This window comes from Gymnoscopelus microlampas, assembly GCF_963454915.1.
Source record: "Gymnoscopelus microlampas genome assembly, chromosome: 18".
NCBI lineage: Eukaryota > Metazoa > Chordata > Actinopteri > Myctophiformes > Myctophidae > Gymnoscopelus > Gymnoscopelus microlampas.
The window spans coordinates 34,038,665-34,054,333 of NC_139955.1; the positions used below are offsets into that span (position 1 = coordinate 34,038,665).

Sequence of the window (15,669 nt, forward strand, 5' to 3'; positions counted from 1 at the left end):
CGGTCAGCTGATCTCTCCCAGCGTTGCCATGACCGCTTATTAAAAGCGACTTTGGGCTTGTTTTTCTGTAAAGTTGCTTGTAAATATTGGTATTTGCAGGTTGCTGTTGCAAGTGTAGTTGCTTATTTGGGCTTGTTTACTAATGTTGTTTAAACCAGTGGTTCTCAAACATTTTCATTGCAAGGACCCTCAATATTAAAAAGAAATGTCCTCCCCAATATTTATTTTTATTTTTATGGCAGATCTTCAAGCTCACAACGCGTCGCAGTGCTATCGAAATCGGCTATTTTCAAAAGAGTGTTTATACATTTTGAACTTGTGAAATGAACTTCAAAATAGCCATGGTTAGCCTAGTCGCTTTACCTCTTTTGGGCTTGTTTTCATAGATCTGGTTCCATACTTCTCACGCAAAATCTGGCAACACTGTTCTCTCCACTCCAGTCAGAGAGCGCATGACAGCTACAGCCGCACGACGCGTTACTTTTATTGAATGATATTGAGGTAGGCAATAAACACATATATTTGTGTATTATCTAATTTGACCGGTTATTCATATAACCAGGTATACATGCCACGGTGTGCCCCGGTGAAAGCTGTCTGTTGCACCCAGGACTTGATGCCGGTAGCCTAGTCACTGCATGAAGCTCAATGCTGTGGCTAGGTTTGCTATCTAGCTAGCAGTGTTGCCATGTCCGCTTATTATAAGCGACTTTGGGCTTGTTTTTCTGTTAAGTTGCTTGTAAATATTGGACTGGTGGTTGCGGTTTTTATGGGCTCGCTTTTTTTCTTAAGTGTAGTTGATTATTTTGGGCTTGTTATCTAATGTTTAAATATTCAATATGTACCCCCCCCCCCCCCCCCCCAAGATTATCTTTGAAAATATCATATTTATATAGGTTTAAAGTGCTCATGTGCTCCATATAGTCGTTTCTTTTGGGGTTGTTTTCCTAGACCTGGTTGCTTGTTTCTCTCACAGAATCTGGCAACACTGCTAGCTAGCTAGCCAACTAGCTAGCAGCGGTGAGAATCTTCTAGACTGGTGTGTCCCTGATGCTAGCATGCTAACATGTTCACTGAATGATGATCATTAGTTAAACTACAGAGATCATTCTATGAAGTGTCTCCTTGACAGACTATGCGGTGGTCCTTGATTCACGTTTGATAGCTTCCTGTTCAGCTAATGTTGGCACTAAAACTATGGACATACACAGTATACTGTACTGACAATCAGTTAGCCAGCTACCCAGTAGCACTTGATTGATTGTACAATGGTGCTAAAAGGATGACATAAAATCTTTCCATTGTGGTCCTGTGTATTCAATTCATAGAGACATTCAAAGACATACAATGATATATCCTAGACATCATCAACACTAGTAGCAATAAAACATATATATATGTACAGCATTCACAGCATACACTACTGTACGTCCAGGTAAAAAGCTATGGATATTTTGACCTCTTTCAAAGTGATAGCTTAGATATTGTGGCTTGGACATTGCACAATCAGTCAGTGCTATAAATGACATTATTGCATTGTATTATTTTATGCTAGTGATGAGATCCATTTTAGCCTTGGATCAAGACTAGCATAGATGTATATTATTAATGATTAATTATTTACATTAATTGACCAGCTTAGCTAGTACTGTAAATGCTTTGTGTTGAAGAATGGCTCATGGTTTGACTTCTCTTGCCAACAGGGTGACCAACACTCAAAGATGTCTGACGCAGACCAAGACCAACAACAAAGCCCTCCCCCCCGATTGGGGCCGGTGGTGAGCAATACAGCTTCTACTCTTAAAATATTGTACTATTTCACAGGAATGTTTATTTAGTTGGTTTCAGAAAGAGAGGGACAGAGATATGACATGTGTTTCCTTGAGACGTAAGCCAGATTCTGTCAATGTTACAATGAGGTCGACAATGATTCTGTGATGACAACCTACTGGTTCAGCCACCAGGATACATTTACTTAAAGGAAAGCAACTGTATTTCCTTTGCAGTTAACTGAATTGAATACTACTTTTTATTTTTTCCTTTTAAAAATGAGTGGGCAGTCGACCTTTTACCGTATTTTATTTATTGCCTCAATAATTAGTCCGATATTTAAAAAAAATACAATTCCTGTGTATTATATATAACAGCCCTATGTTGACAATCGTTGTAGCGCCACCAACCACACTTCACAAACATGGCCCAAAATGTACAGCACAGCCAGACCTTTGTTATAGCCTATAACAGCTACAAACAGCACATAGTCACCTTAAAAACAGCTGAAGGTTATAATGGTGAAAGGAGTTTCTGTGGACCAGCAATGAAGGTAACTGCTCAGGTGCTGTCCGCTGGCACACAATAATGCCTAAATGAAACACACACAATTCATGTCATCTTCTGCTGTGTTTCTGTCCAAATGTCTGAGGAAGGTAGTGTTTCATCAATGTCACCTTATCAGTGTTTCACAAACTTTTTCAGCTCGTGACCCAAAAGAGAACTTGCACAACGTAGAAAAATACATGTTAATATGAATTAATTAACCTTTTAAGCCCTGTTTCAAAAATAGCTAAAATAGCAGATCTACAAGCTCACAACTTGTGACGATGCGTTACGGATCTAAGCTTGGAGATTGGCTATTTTAGAAATTTGTGAAAGAAAATTTTACATGTATTTTTATTTTTGTTACAAATTCAAAGGAACAAAACATTTTACTCTGGTCTGAAATTGGTCACCATTACTACTATTATCATCAGAAATCTATTTAAAGCGTAAAGATGATCATATTTTGAGTTATGTCATTGGATGCAGGGGTCTTTTTTTTCAGGATCAAGCTGCACTGTTGACAAGAGGACAGAGAAATTGGGTTGGCCAAATTGAATCAATTACTTAAAGGGACACTTCACCCTTTCTAATCCATCAAATCCAAGTTTTGTTTGGGTGAAGCGTCCCTTTAATTTGGCTAGTATAGCGTGTGTGAGTGTGTAGCACTCTCCTAACTACCTTTTGCCCATAGTTTAGACGATAAACACCCTCGATATTACAACATGTGTTTTGCATTAGTCTTTATTGAGATGGACAGGAAGGCAGGACTCATCTACAGCCAGTATGGTTATTTGTAGTTCTGATGGGTGCAAGTTTGGACTACTCCACCTATCAGGGTGCACTGCTAGACCATAGCAGACCAGATGACGCATTATCAGCCTGGTGTCTTTCCTCCTCTCAGCTTCATGTCTCTCTACATTCTTACTGTTTAAAGTACAACGTCACCCATGTTCAACCTATCTTCATATAATAGATCCTCACTAATGCTCCTGATAAAATTGTGTCATTTCTTTCTACTCCGTCTGTGTCTCATAGGGCTGTGGACACTTCCGTTCACCAGTGACATTTTCTTTTTTTTATTAACGCGAGAACAATGGCTTCCATTATAGCATGCTAACTTTCCAGGAATAGAAAGCCTGTAGTTTCTATTAGCTTGGATTCCCCATCGATGTCCACAGCCCTCCTCTAAGACACAGGCTGAGTAGACAAAAATAGTGCCATATTATCATTAGCATTAGTGAGGACCAATTATATGAAGACAGGTTGAAAATGGGTGAAGTCGTCCTTTAAATACATCTAAAAGTGCTTGCGTAACCAGTTAAACCCCATATACCGTATAATGTGATTTAAAAGAAAATGATTGAGTTAAAAAATAAAGTTTTATTTTTCAGCAATTTTTATTGAGCAATAAGCTGGAAACGGCGATGTGGCTGTCCAGACTCTTCACTGTCTACTGCTCAGTCATGTTCATCCTGCCATTGTTGGGGTAAGGATACCAGTCATCGCACAATACCCATATATCACCATTTGACTTTCCTCTTTGAAATATGTTGAGTTGTGCGTTATTGGAACCGTATGATTTTATTTCCTTATTGTCATAAATTTGAATAGTTAACATGATGCAGTAGGGGGCCATTTGTACTCACAACATTAGAACTAATAACCATATCTCTGTGGTTTTAGAACCCAAGCGGCAGCCAACTTCTACCAACGGGCTTTGCTGGCAAACGCCCTCACCAGCGCGCTGCGGCTGCACCAGAGGCTTCCCCACTTCCAGCTGAGTCGAGCGTTCCTGGCCCAGGCCCTTCAGGAGGACAGCTGTCACTACCTTCTGTACTCCCTCATCCTCGTCAACTCCTACCCCATCACAAGTATCCTCATCTTTAAGGGTGGGCGGGGAGGGTGTCATTTTGCATTTAGTGGTTTTACATTTTAATAAAGATAATAATAAGAAACTTCTTATTATGCCATACTACCACCTTTCACGGATAAAATCCAACTCAAGGTGCTTTCTCGAGACAGTGTTGAAAGTGCAGGAAATTAGCCATGTAGTCCAGGTGGAAATGAGCAGATTACCTTTTTAAGAGGGAACATATTTGGTGGGGGAAAAACTTGCATTAAAAAAACAATGCTAGGATTATCTATTTTTTGGGTTAAATTATGCCAATTTAAAGGGAAACCTATAGTATGACGTTGTTATCCGTTGTCTGAGAAAATAATGCCTATATTTCCACTTTATTCCCATTATTTCCGTTTAACTCTTCATGAATTACCGTGGAAAGTTTACACCTTGAATATTCCCGGAATCTTGCCTCCCTTGGCAGTATGCTTTTGGGCGTAATGCTGCACTATAAGCTATTTCAAGGAATACTAGTACCTTCTGCACATTGGAAAACGCAAAGTCCCATCTGCTTGGACATTGAGAACTGTAACCAGCAAGTCCATTTATAGAACAGGTGATCGGAAATTTGATATTTAGAATGTATTGTATATCATTCGAGTATGGCATTGGTGTCTCATTGGTGGTGGGCAAGAACTTACCCCTGCTTCACCTGGACAGATTTTCTGACCGTTGAACAAACATTTAGAAATGCATGGAATTTGTTATCTAACTGTTCTGCTTAATTTGGAGTCATACACAGCACATGTCAATTGCACCATATGTAAGATGAACAACATCATAATAGTTCAGAATAAGCAAATTTGCTGTTAAAAACTGTCATTTGGCTTGGCTGCAGGCATTGGTAACATGATCTCATATAGCTGTATTTAAATGATTTGGATGGCCTTACTGGCTGTGATTGACTTGGTTAGTATGGTGTTTTATGTCACTCCCTGTTGAAGCCTTAACCATTACCTCCAGTGAGCATCTTCCCAGTTTTCCTCTTCTCCCTGCTTCATGCTACCACCTATACAAAGAAGGTGCTGGATGTAAGTAAACCAAGGCACTTGCCATGTATCAACAGTATTGCTATCTCACATCTTCTGTATCCCATCTGTGTCCAATTACCTGTCTCCAATTACCTACGGTTACCCATTTCTACAGGGGATTAATAAAGTTTGTTCTTGTGAAAAACAACACCACAGCCATTATACGCTGGTTAATTCAGGGTGCTAGTTGTTATTCATCCGTACGTGATGCTTCACTACTCATTTACAATTATTTACCAGTGTATATTATTTACCCGTATAGCTAAGTGACACTAGCAGCAGCTGAATTCTTGACTTGCTTTGTTTATTTCATGTAGTCCGTGGGTCCCACAAGCCTAGCATTCATCAGAAACTTCCTGGACAAACTTACATCCAACCAGCAGAACATCCTCAAGTTCATTGCGTGCAATGAGATCTTTTTGATGCCAGCCACTGTTTTCATGCTCTTCAGGTATGCTCATTTATTCATCCTAAAGAAAAATACATTCTTTTTATGAGCGAAAGTTGCTAGCATATTGACCATAACAAATTTAAAAAAGCTGATAAGTGGAAATGGTGGCACTCAAAGATGTAAGCCTTTTGCACAGACTCAAATGTATTTATTAACTTCATCAGAATATGTTCTGATAACTATGTTCTGATGATTTTTAAACCTGAATTTAACCAGAGATAGAAATGTATCTTGAATGCTCTTCAGAACATAGTATCTATTACTACTTAGATTTCCCTGAAGCAAGGTAAATCCTTAATCTAATGTGCAGTAATGATTGTTGAACTTTGTTTCATTCACAGTGGCCAGGGAAGCCTACTGCAGCCTTTCATTTACTATAGATTCCTCACACTCCGTTACACATCCAGAAGAAACCCATACTGCCGGTGAGAAGTCGCATTTAACTTGGCTGTAAACCTCCCTTGTTTTTATCGCCCACGAAGCACAAATTCCTTGAACATTTAGTATAAAAGAAACCCATATCTTGACTTTTTATGTTATTTCGTAAATTAAATAATGTGCTCTACTTCATCATGCAAGAGTGTTGCGACGCATTGTGAGCTTGTAGATCTGCTATTTTCACTGTTTTAAAATGTTTTTTTAACCCATTAATACCTGGAACGCATCTATGTCACTTTAGATTTCTTTGGCTATTCAAAAATAGCAGATCTACAAGCTCATAGCTCGGTTTGAAAAATCGTGAACATTTTTTTGTGTGATTTTTTTCAAAAAACTGTTAGGATTTAGAAAACATTTTTAAGAATGGCCTCAGGTCTTAATGGGTTAAATGATAAATAAAAAAAGGAATTGTTTTGGTTAGCACCCCACCGTAACGATATACCTTATCATTAACGGCGGCTCTGCGTCTGCCCCACAGCACCTTGTTCACGGAGCTGCGGGTTCTCCTGGAACACTTCATCATGAAGCCTCAGTGCCCTGCCTTCTTCAGGAGGATGTGCTACAGCAGCATTGCCTTCATCAGCCGCCTGGCCCCCACGGGAGTCTGACTTAAACCACCTGACCTTATTCTTCCTCTCCTTCTAAAAACCTAACCTCGATCTCTTTGTTTTTATTTTTTCTTTGTTTTTGTTCCCACTGTGAGGGGTGCGTTTATAAACTTCTGCTGGCACAGACCTTGCCAACAACTGAAGAATGTTACCAAGTCTAATAAGTCCTGCTTATCTGTATATTTGTGTACTGCAGCGGAGGACCAGGCTACCGTGCACTGAACCCCTCATAGTGCCTTTTTTCAGTTTGATTAGATTTTTTTTTATCTGACCTCATTCAGAAGCTGGACATTCCCCCTTGATCCTCTCTCCTCCTCTCTGTTGGCCATTGAAAAAGAACAGAAGTCGACTATGAGCTGCGATTATGACGGTTGAACTCATAGCTAACGACATCTGTCCTATTATTACCTTATTTATTCATGAAAATGGCTTATTCTGACACTTAATAAAACATAAACTTTCAGAGATTAGTAATTTAAATGAAGATATACTATACAGTTTCAGATTTTTTTATATAATTGTTTTTCAAAGGAACGTGGATGAAAGATGTTATTGTGTGAAATGTATACATCTTCCAATTCCATTTTTTTATGTGCATAACATTTGATGTTATGATTATGTTTTAACAACTACTATAAATGCCATTAACACTTAAAATTGTGAGCTAGAGGTGTGTAAAGATGGGTGCTGCATTTAGCAAAAAGGTATCTGCTGTTTTGTTTTAAGTCTATCTTAAGGTACCACAACATTGCATATATGAATCAAACGTGCATGTTTTATGCAGTACATGGAAAGGGTGCTGCAAATGCATATTTGCATTCTAGATTTTGTTAAGGTTCAAAAATTTCTTGAATTGCATTTGATTCAGCCTCTTTGTGGCTTTTGTAGATATGCTTATTGCATGCCCAGGTATTTCTACCATGTCACATGTATTTATTTGCTTACAAATAAGTCATGTTTGTAGGACCAGAGTAAAATAGAATAAATAAATAAAATGAAGAAAATCGTACAAACAAAAAGGTGTATTCGGTGTGACGCCACTGTCTTTTGTCTTCATGCATTTGGAACTTCTACTGTGTGTCTCTATCAATACTATAATTGTTAACTGGTGGAAGAAGTACTCATATTTTTTACTAAAGTAAAAGTATCAATACTGCAATGTAGAAATACTCTGTTAGGGCGCGCTCCCACTGCACTTTTATTTTACCTCTGGGGCAGAATCTGCCAATGCTTTGTCAATGCAAATGCGTGGATTCATGGTCTTGCGGAATTTTTCCAAGAATCCACGCATTTGCATTGACAAAGCATTGGCAGATACCGCCCCAGAGGTAAAAGAAAAGTGCTGTGGGAGCGCGCCCTTACAAGTAAAAGTTGGGTATTCACAATTTACTTGAGTGAAAGTACAAAAGTATTGGCATCAAAATGTACTTGAAGTACCAAAAGTACTCCTTATGCAGAATGTCCAATTTCACAAGTTTTCAAATAGAACTTTTGGAAATAGCAGATCTACAAGCAGTGGGAGCTTGTAGATCAGCTTTTTTCAAACGGCTTAAGTTTAAATAAGGCTGAGGTGGTTAATGTATGATTTGTAACGATAATCTAAAACTACAAAGTAACTAGTAACTAAAATAATATAATTGTAATGGAGTAAAGGTGCAATATTTGCCTCTGAGATGTAGTGGATTAGTAGTAGTCACAGACAAAATGATTCAGAAAGAATAACAGGAATACATCCCAAAACAGACAACATTTGAATGCCTGCTTACCTCCTTCGAGTCGTCCTTACACTCTCCCCTTGACCTTAATTACGTCAACACCCCGTGTCCTACTCTCACACCCCATCCTCCAGTATGACGCAAGAGCAAAATGCAGTGTGACTGACTGTGAATATGTTTAGTGCTATGATAAGACAGTCCATGCACAATGTTTGCCTCAGATGTGTAGTGGAGTAGAAGTATAAAGTATTTTATAAAAATGGAAATAGTCAAGTAAAGTAAAAGCAGTGGTATAAAGTAACTACATGTGCTCAAGTACTGTACTCAAGTACCATTTTGATGTGCTTTTACTTTACTGGAGTGTTTCCAATTTTCTGTACTTTTACTCTACTCCACTACATCTCAGAGGCAAATATTGTACTTTTACTCCCCTACAATTATTTGAAAACTTTAGTTACTAGTTCCAAAACATTATTACAAAACATACATTAACCACTTCAGCTCTATATACATTTTGACCATTTGAAAATACAATGCATCGCGACGCATTGTGAGCTTGTAGATCGGCTATTTTCAAAAGATTTTAGACTTTCTACTTTTGGTACTTAAAGTAAATTTTGATACCAATACTTTTGTACTTTTACTCAAGTCAATTTAGAATACCAGACTTTCACTTATAAACTGAGTATTTCTACATTGCAGTAGTGATACTTTTACTTAAGTAAAACATATGAGTACTTTTTCCACCACTGAGTAAAAGTAAAAACCTCAAAATTGTACAGTGCCTGAGTAAATATACGTGGTTACTTTATACCTCTGCATGTAGTGTAGGTCAAGGGCCCTGAACCTGCTGTGTTGGGAGTACATCTCTTATCTGCTCAAGGATAGCATGTGGCCCTCGGTAGAAGGACGTTTTTTTGTTGGCACTAAAGAACTTCATCAAGTCAGAAAATGCTTGCTTAACCATTAACCAATAAACCCTATACTTGGTTGACGGGAGTACCTCAGGGCTTTATAGTGAGATAATGACTCTTTTAGGTTTACAGTTAGGGTAGTATGTCTTCAGATTCTCTTTATATGAGCTATATTTTGCATAGAGTGAAAAATATTGCAAAATACATCATTCTCATAAAAATATTATTTTTGGTCAATCATATTTTATTAACCATTAAATGGATACATTTTAATTTTGAAAAATGCATGTGTGCATTGGAGACAGTAGGCTTGCTCAATAAAAACATATAGGTTTGCATTGAGTTACTTTTTTATCTCCAGCATACAGCTCTGACCTTTTCAGTCACCGGCTGCTGTTCAGAGGCTTCAAGGTCAATAGAATAGGTTTTTCTGGTATCACAATGAGCTCAAAGGTGCTCTCCACTTCCACATGCCGCTGTTTCTCCACTCGGAAGTTCTCAAGCATCTGCAAAAGGCAGAAGTCAATGCAAGAACATAGTTATAATACTGGCCTGTGCACATACACATCATGTGTTCATGTTTTGTTTCCACAGTGTAAATGTGTTATAACATGTCTGTGTGCATCTCACATGGATGAGGAAGATCTGCATCTCAGTCTCTGCTATCCTGCGTCCAAGACACTGCCGCGGGCCAAAGCCAAAGCTGAGGCCCTTGAAGTTGAAATGCTGTTGTTTCTGGAGCTCCTCTGTCCTCAGCCAGCGAGATGGCTGATACTGCTCTGGTCTGGAGAATACCCTGTGGTCTCTGCCCATGGCATACAAGCCTAACTGGACCAGAGTCTGTAAACACAACAGAGAGAGAGAGAGTAGAATGCCAAGTGCTGCTAAACTTTAGCTATAATTATACCAGTTACCACGCTGAAATTATACAAAATACAATTTGCTACATTATCACTTAAAATGATTTTTTTCTATCGATGAGTCACCCCATGGAGACTTGAATTCATGACTATTTCTTTTATTTGCCGCATTCCTAAGCCAATAATTTGATGACCGGCAGAGGTTCCGGTAGGAGACACAAGAGTCTTCTTAGTGTTTCCTACCGGAACCGATGCGTACCGGTCTGCTGGTCATCAAATTATTGGCTTAGGAATGTGACAAAAAACAAAAACATATCCATGAATTCAAGTCTCCATGGGGTGACTAAACTTTTTCTTTTTTGGGTGAACTATCCCTTTAAGCAGCCTCTTACCCCAGATGGTATGTGGTAGTTTTGAATGATGATATCTTCAGTTATGTATCTCTGCAAACTCACTGCCACAGGATGGAGCCTGAATGAGAAGTCAAGTCAATTCAAGCATTTATGTGCATACCACAGTTCATACTACAGTAAGGGAAAGATGCATACATGAAAGAAAGAAGGAAGCATTATCACTAGAGGTGTTTAGAAGTATTGGGATGGAATACTGGATATACAGGTGAATATTGACATTTCTGATAAAAATGAGGCAAAACGCAAAAGTATATACTGTAAGCCTCATCATTCCGGTTATAGAATCGCTTACGTATGTATTAAAAACATGTCAGAACACTGGCAGGTTTCAAAGCTGTACAAACTGGTTGCTGCTCTTTATACTGGCATCATGTTTGTATGAATCCGTTTTGTTGTTGCCACACTCTCAGTCAGAGTCAGATTAACCCTTTTAAGACCGGGGAAAATAGCAGATATACAAGCTCATAGTGTGGCACAGAGTTCTATGAGCTTGTAGATCTGTTGAAAAATCTTGAAAATATGTGAAAATGAAAGCGAACATTTGTAACTCAAATCTTTGGATAATGCTGAGTAGTTTGCCTTGCCTCAGTGTTTCCTTCAAGGTTGCTTTGACCAGAGGGACCCTCTGCAGCGTCTCCATCGTGTCTCCTTGGCTCGCCGCCCTGGCAGCAACCACCTCTGCCCTCAGCTCCTCCTGCAGACCGGGGTGTCTGGCCAACTCATACAGTGTCCACAATAGCGTTATGGAAGTCTATGGAACACCTCACAGAACCACACACAATCAAGTTAAGCCTGGTTCTTAATGTTATCTATTTGATGTGTTTCCAGTTTCATCCTGGCCAATAACTATGCATGTTTTAGTTTTAGATTTGAGCTAAAAAGCATTATTTACACATTTGGCTATTCAAAAATAGCAGATCTACAAGCTCATAGCGCGGCACCCAGTGCCACGCTACGAGCTTGTAGATCTGCTATTTTTGAAAAATCGTGAAAATGTGTGCAAATCTTTGAATATATATATTTTTAAAGCGAACATTTTTAACTCAAATCTTTGCTTCTGGGGGTCACTGGAACAAACTATTTTGATGGGGGTCCACGGCCAAATACATATCATTTTGGGGGTCCTTGACATGAAAAAGATTGAGCACCACTGATATAGAAACATACGTTTTTCAGAATACTGTTGGGATTTAGGAGACATTTAGAATCGGCTTACTACTACTATTCATTATGATGTAACTATCAATAGTTATATTGTTGAAATAAAAACGTCTTATATTACAAATCAGCGTTACGTTATTGGCCAAATGCTTGCAGTATACACAGACAGAAATGCTCTGTTCTGTCTGTGTTTAGGTAGACCAGATTCTGCTTTGCCAGAGCAAGTTTGTTGACGTATCTGTACCGTGTCCACTCCCCCAGCCATCAGCTCGGTGACACTGGCCTTGACATCTTCGATGGGAAGTTTGTCCAGCATCAGCAGGTTGGCCAGGACCCCTGGGTATTTGTTTGGAGAGGCAGTCTCCTGACGTAACTGTGTGTAGCATTTGTGGATGCATTGGTCCGCTGGTGAGCCACATAAAAAACAACGCGCGCACGCACACACACACACACACACACACACACACACACACACACACACACACACACACACACACACACACACACACACACACACACACACACACACACACACACACACACACACACATGCTTCATCCTTTTTACGCAGTCACCTTTCGAGTGTTGATGCTTATTTTGAGTTGTCTAGTGCTTTTGTGTACACAGTCCTACGTAGGCCACCCAGTCTGGTGGAGAAATATGCTCCGTGGGGCGCCCTTTTCTAGTTGATAGCAATGGTGGAAAGTAACTAAGTACTGTACTTAAGTACAATTTTGAGGTATTTTTACTTACTGGAGTACTTCCAATTTTACTTCTACTCCACTACATCTCAAAGGTTAATATTGTACTTTTACTCCACTACAATTATTTGAACGTTTTAGTAACTAGTTACTTTGTAGATTTTGAATACCGAACTTGTTCTTGTAACAGACTAGATGTGAGTACTTCTTCCACCACTGGTTGAAAGCATACCATGGTTAAATATAGCATCCCAGGCCTTCACATGGTCCTTCCACATCTTAGCACCGATCAGCCTCAGCAGCCGTGGGGGCAAGAACATCATTGGGGTGGTGGTCTTAAACATAAGGGTGATAGAGTCGATAAAATGCTGAGACTCAGGATCGATGTGATCGTGCAGCAAGCCCAGGCGTTCACCATACAGCACCGAGCTCACCGCTGCAGAGAAAAGATATAAACACAAACGTGTGACACCTATCAGCAGTGTAATGATAACAATCGCAAATGCGGACAGAAGGTTGTGAAATTAGAGTTGAGTTAAGCCCAGTCTTACATTCCAGTGCATATTTGAAAAGTTCGTGAGAGAAATCAGCAGTCCACTTGTTCTTGCCACTTCTCCCTATCTTCTTATGGACTCGAGCCACAAAGTCCTGGCCAACCTCATCCAGCAGAGGTATGAAGTTTCCCAGCACCTTCGGAGCGATCACCTCCTTGTTGAGAATCACCCTGTCTGATCTCCAGTCTTCACCAGTTCTTTTGGAATAGAGGTATAGACTTAGTAAAAAAAAGAAAGGAAACATCTTGGTTGACTGCTCTTACTAGCAGTCAAAACTCCCCAAATCACTGTCATGCAGGCTCAATAGTCTACTGGTTCTCAATGTGGGGGTATGTAACTGAGATTGTACAAAAGGAATCCTATTTTTACACTCAAATGGAATTCTATTTCCATTTGAGCATACAAATTGTAAATTACACTACATTTTACAGTGAAGATTGGGGTCCCACTAGTTATAAAAAATATATCAAATGGGAATCCATGGCCTAATGCATATAAAACTGGTCCTTGGAATAAAGATAAGTTGAAAATGACGCCTAAACGCCTAAAACACGTACTTGAGTAATACTCCATATTTGCGGCTTCTGTAGTCCCTGTATGATGTCCAGGGCTGTACATCCAGCCGTTTAGGATAGTAGCCCTCTGCTTTGAACAGGATAGCTGCATCCTCCGGATTGATGATATTCACACTCTCATAATAACCAATTTTCTCCCTTTTTTTATAGAGATAGAAAAGTTACTGCTATGTTGTAAATCAAACAATTTGTCTCTGTCAGTTCTTGCTAACAAGCACATTTTAAGAGAACAAAGTCTGAACAAAGACTGTCACCACTCACCACCATCAAAAGCTTTGCAAGATGAAAAATTAGAAAACACAGAGGTTTAAAAAAGAGAAATTGTCACCACCTCTACATTGTACAATGAAAGCCCAAACACATTTTTTTAATGATTTTTTATGATTTATATTGATAGGCCTTCATTTTCCATCAAAGTTAAAATGATCAAAAATAGAGCTACATTATAAATAGAGCTTTTCTATTATTTAAGAACCTCCGAAATACATGCTGGAGGAATCACATACCGTAATCTCAGAATGAACATTTGTCATTTCTTTCTGTCTATAATTGAATGGATGGATAGATATATTAAACTTAACAGATGGTTCCTGTGTGCTCATGTTGTCGTACAATCCATACTTGCCAAGTATACTTGTCTCGTCAAGGCCATGAGTGTTTTTGTTATTGAAAAAGACCCATTTGTTTATATAGACACGAGGATTCGAGGAAATAATTTCATATAGCCTTGCCCTAAACTAGAGTTACAATATGCAAGGTCAGATGCAACTTTTGTCTGCTAGATGTTAACAAGACATTTTTAAACACTTTAAACAACAGTTCTTCTATTTAAGGCAGTATAGGCAATTCATGATGATGTTCCTTGCAAATGCAGCTGTCAAGTATAAGCTTCATACCTGGTGGAAAGTGCCTTTTGCTTCTTTTACCTGTAAATGGGTCCAAAAGTGTTGAAGTTGTGAACCATGATGCGGTGAATGCTGCCGAGTCCACCCTGCTTCCAGAAACTGTACAGGCTGCCCAAAGCGCTCCTATTCCCGGGAATCTCGCTGAAAGGCCTCACAATGCTGCTGCTGCTGTTTGAGGACACCTGTCTGATGGCTGCGGCGTCGGCGCTGCTGTGGCGCACAGTCATCCGCAGATCTGTCCAGGATGTGGACAGAGTCCCAGCACATACTCTCCATCTGGCCATCCTGGCACAATGCGACTCCAGCTGCTCTGTGGCACCGCATGGTTATAGTGTGTAGTGACTCCAGCCTTAAGCCCCCCCCACACACACACACACACACACACACACACACACACACACACACACACACACACACACACACACACACACACACACACACACACACACACACACACCACACCCCCCCCCCCCCCACACACACACACACACACACACACACACACACACACACACACACACACACACACACACACTCACACACACACACACACACACACACACACACACACACACACACACACACACACACACCACACAACACACGCACGCACGCACGCACGCACGCACGCACGCACGCACGCACGCACGCACGCACGCACACACACACACACACACACACACACACACACACACACACACACACACACACACACACACACACACACACACACCACCCCCCCCCCCCCCCCCACACACACACACACACACACACACACACACACACACACACACACACATACCACACACACACACACACACACACACACACACACACACACACACACACACACACACACACACACACACACACACCACCACACACACACACACACACACACACACACACACACACACACACACACACACACACACACACACACACACACACACACACACACACACACACACACACACACACAGACTTGTTAACTTCCTTTCATGCTTCGCTGTTTGTTATTAGCTATTGTCTATCTACATGAAATCCAATGTGTCTTCAACTGAGAGGCACTGAATTGTATTATATGTTTACATAATTGTAATTTCTCTGCAGCAGCTTTCATG

At 40.0% G+C, this 15,669-nt stretch overlaps 2 protein-coding genes across 2 annotated transcripts; one reads left to right on the forward strand and one right to left on the reverse strand.

The window, feature by feature from the left end:
- The first annotated feature begins 380 nt into the window (after nucleotides 1-380).
- Nucleotides 381-7,766, forward strand: tmem33 (transmembrane protein 33). The gene is made up of 8 exons (XM_084041283.1): nucleotides 381-501; nucleotides 1,704-1,778; nucleotides 3,711-3,805; nucleotides 4,003-4,190; nucleotides 5,183-5,250; nucleotides 5,568-5,701; nucleotides 6,043-6,126; nucleotides 6,618-7,766. Exons 2-8 carry the CDS (start codon nucleotides 1,722-1,724, stop codon nucleotides 6,745-6,747), a joined length of 756 nt encoding a protein of 251 aa, XP_083897409.1. The 5' UTR covers nucleotides 381-501; nucleotides 1,704-1,721; the 3' UTR covers nucleotides 6,748-7,766.
- Nucleotides 7,767-9,759: 1,993 nt separating this feature from the next.
- LOC311034028 (cholesterol side-chain cleavage enzyme, mitochondrial-like) lies at nucleotides 9,760-14,829 on the reverse strand (the record flags this gene model as incomplete). Its single annotated transcript, XM_084041766.1, has 9 exons — nucleotides 9,760-9,882; nucleotides 10,007-10,216; nucleotides 10,629-10,707; nucleotides 11,234-11,400; nucleotides 12,055-12,215; nucleotides 12,744-12,947; nucleotides 13,063-13,262; nucleotides 13,623-13,778; nucleotides 14,567-14,829. The coding sequence occupies 9 exons, from the start codon at nucleotides 14,827-14,829 to the stop codon at nucleotides 9,760-9,762; spliced, it is 1,563 nt and encodes a 520-aa protein (XP_083897892.1).
- Nucleotides 14,830-15,669: the final 840 nt, after the last annotated feature.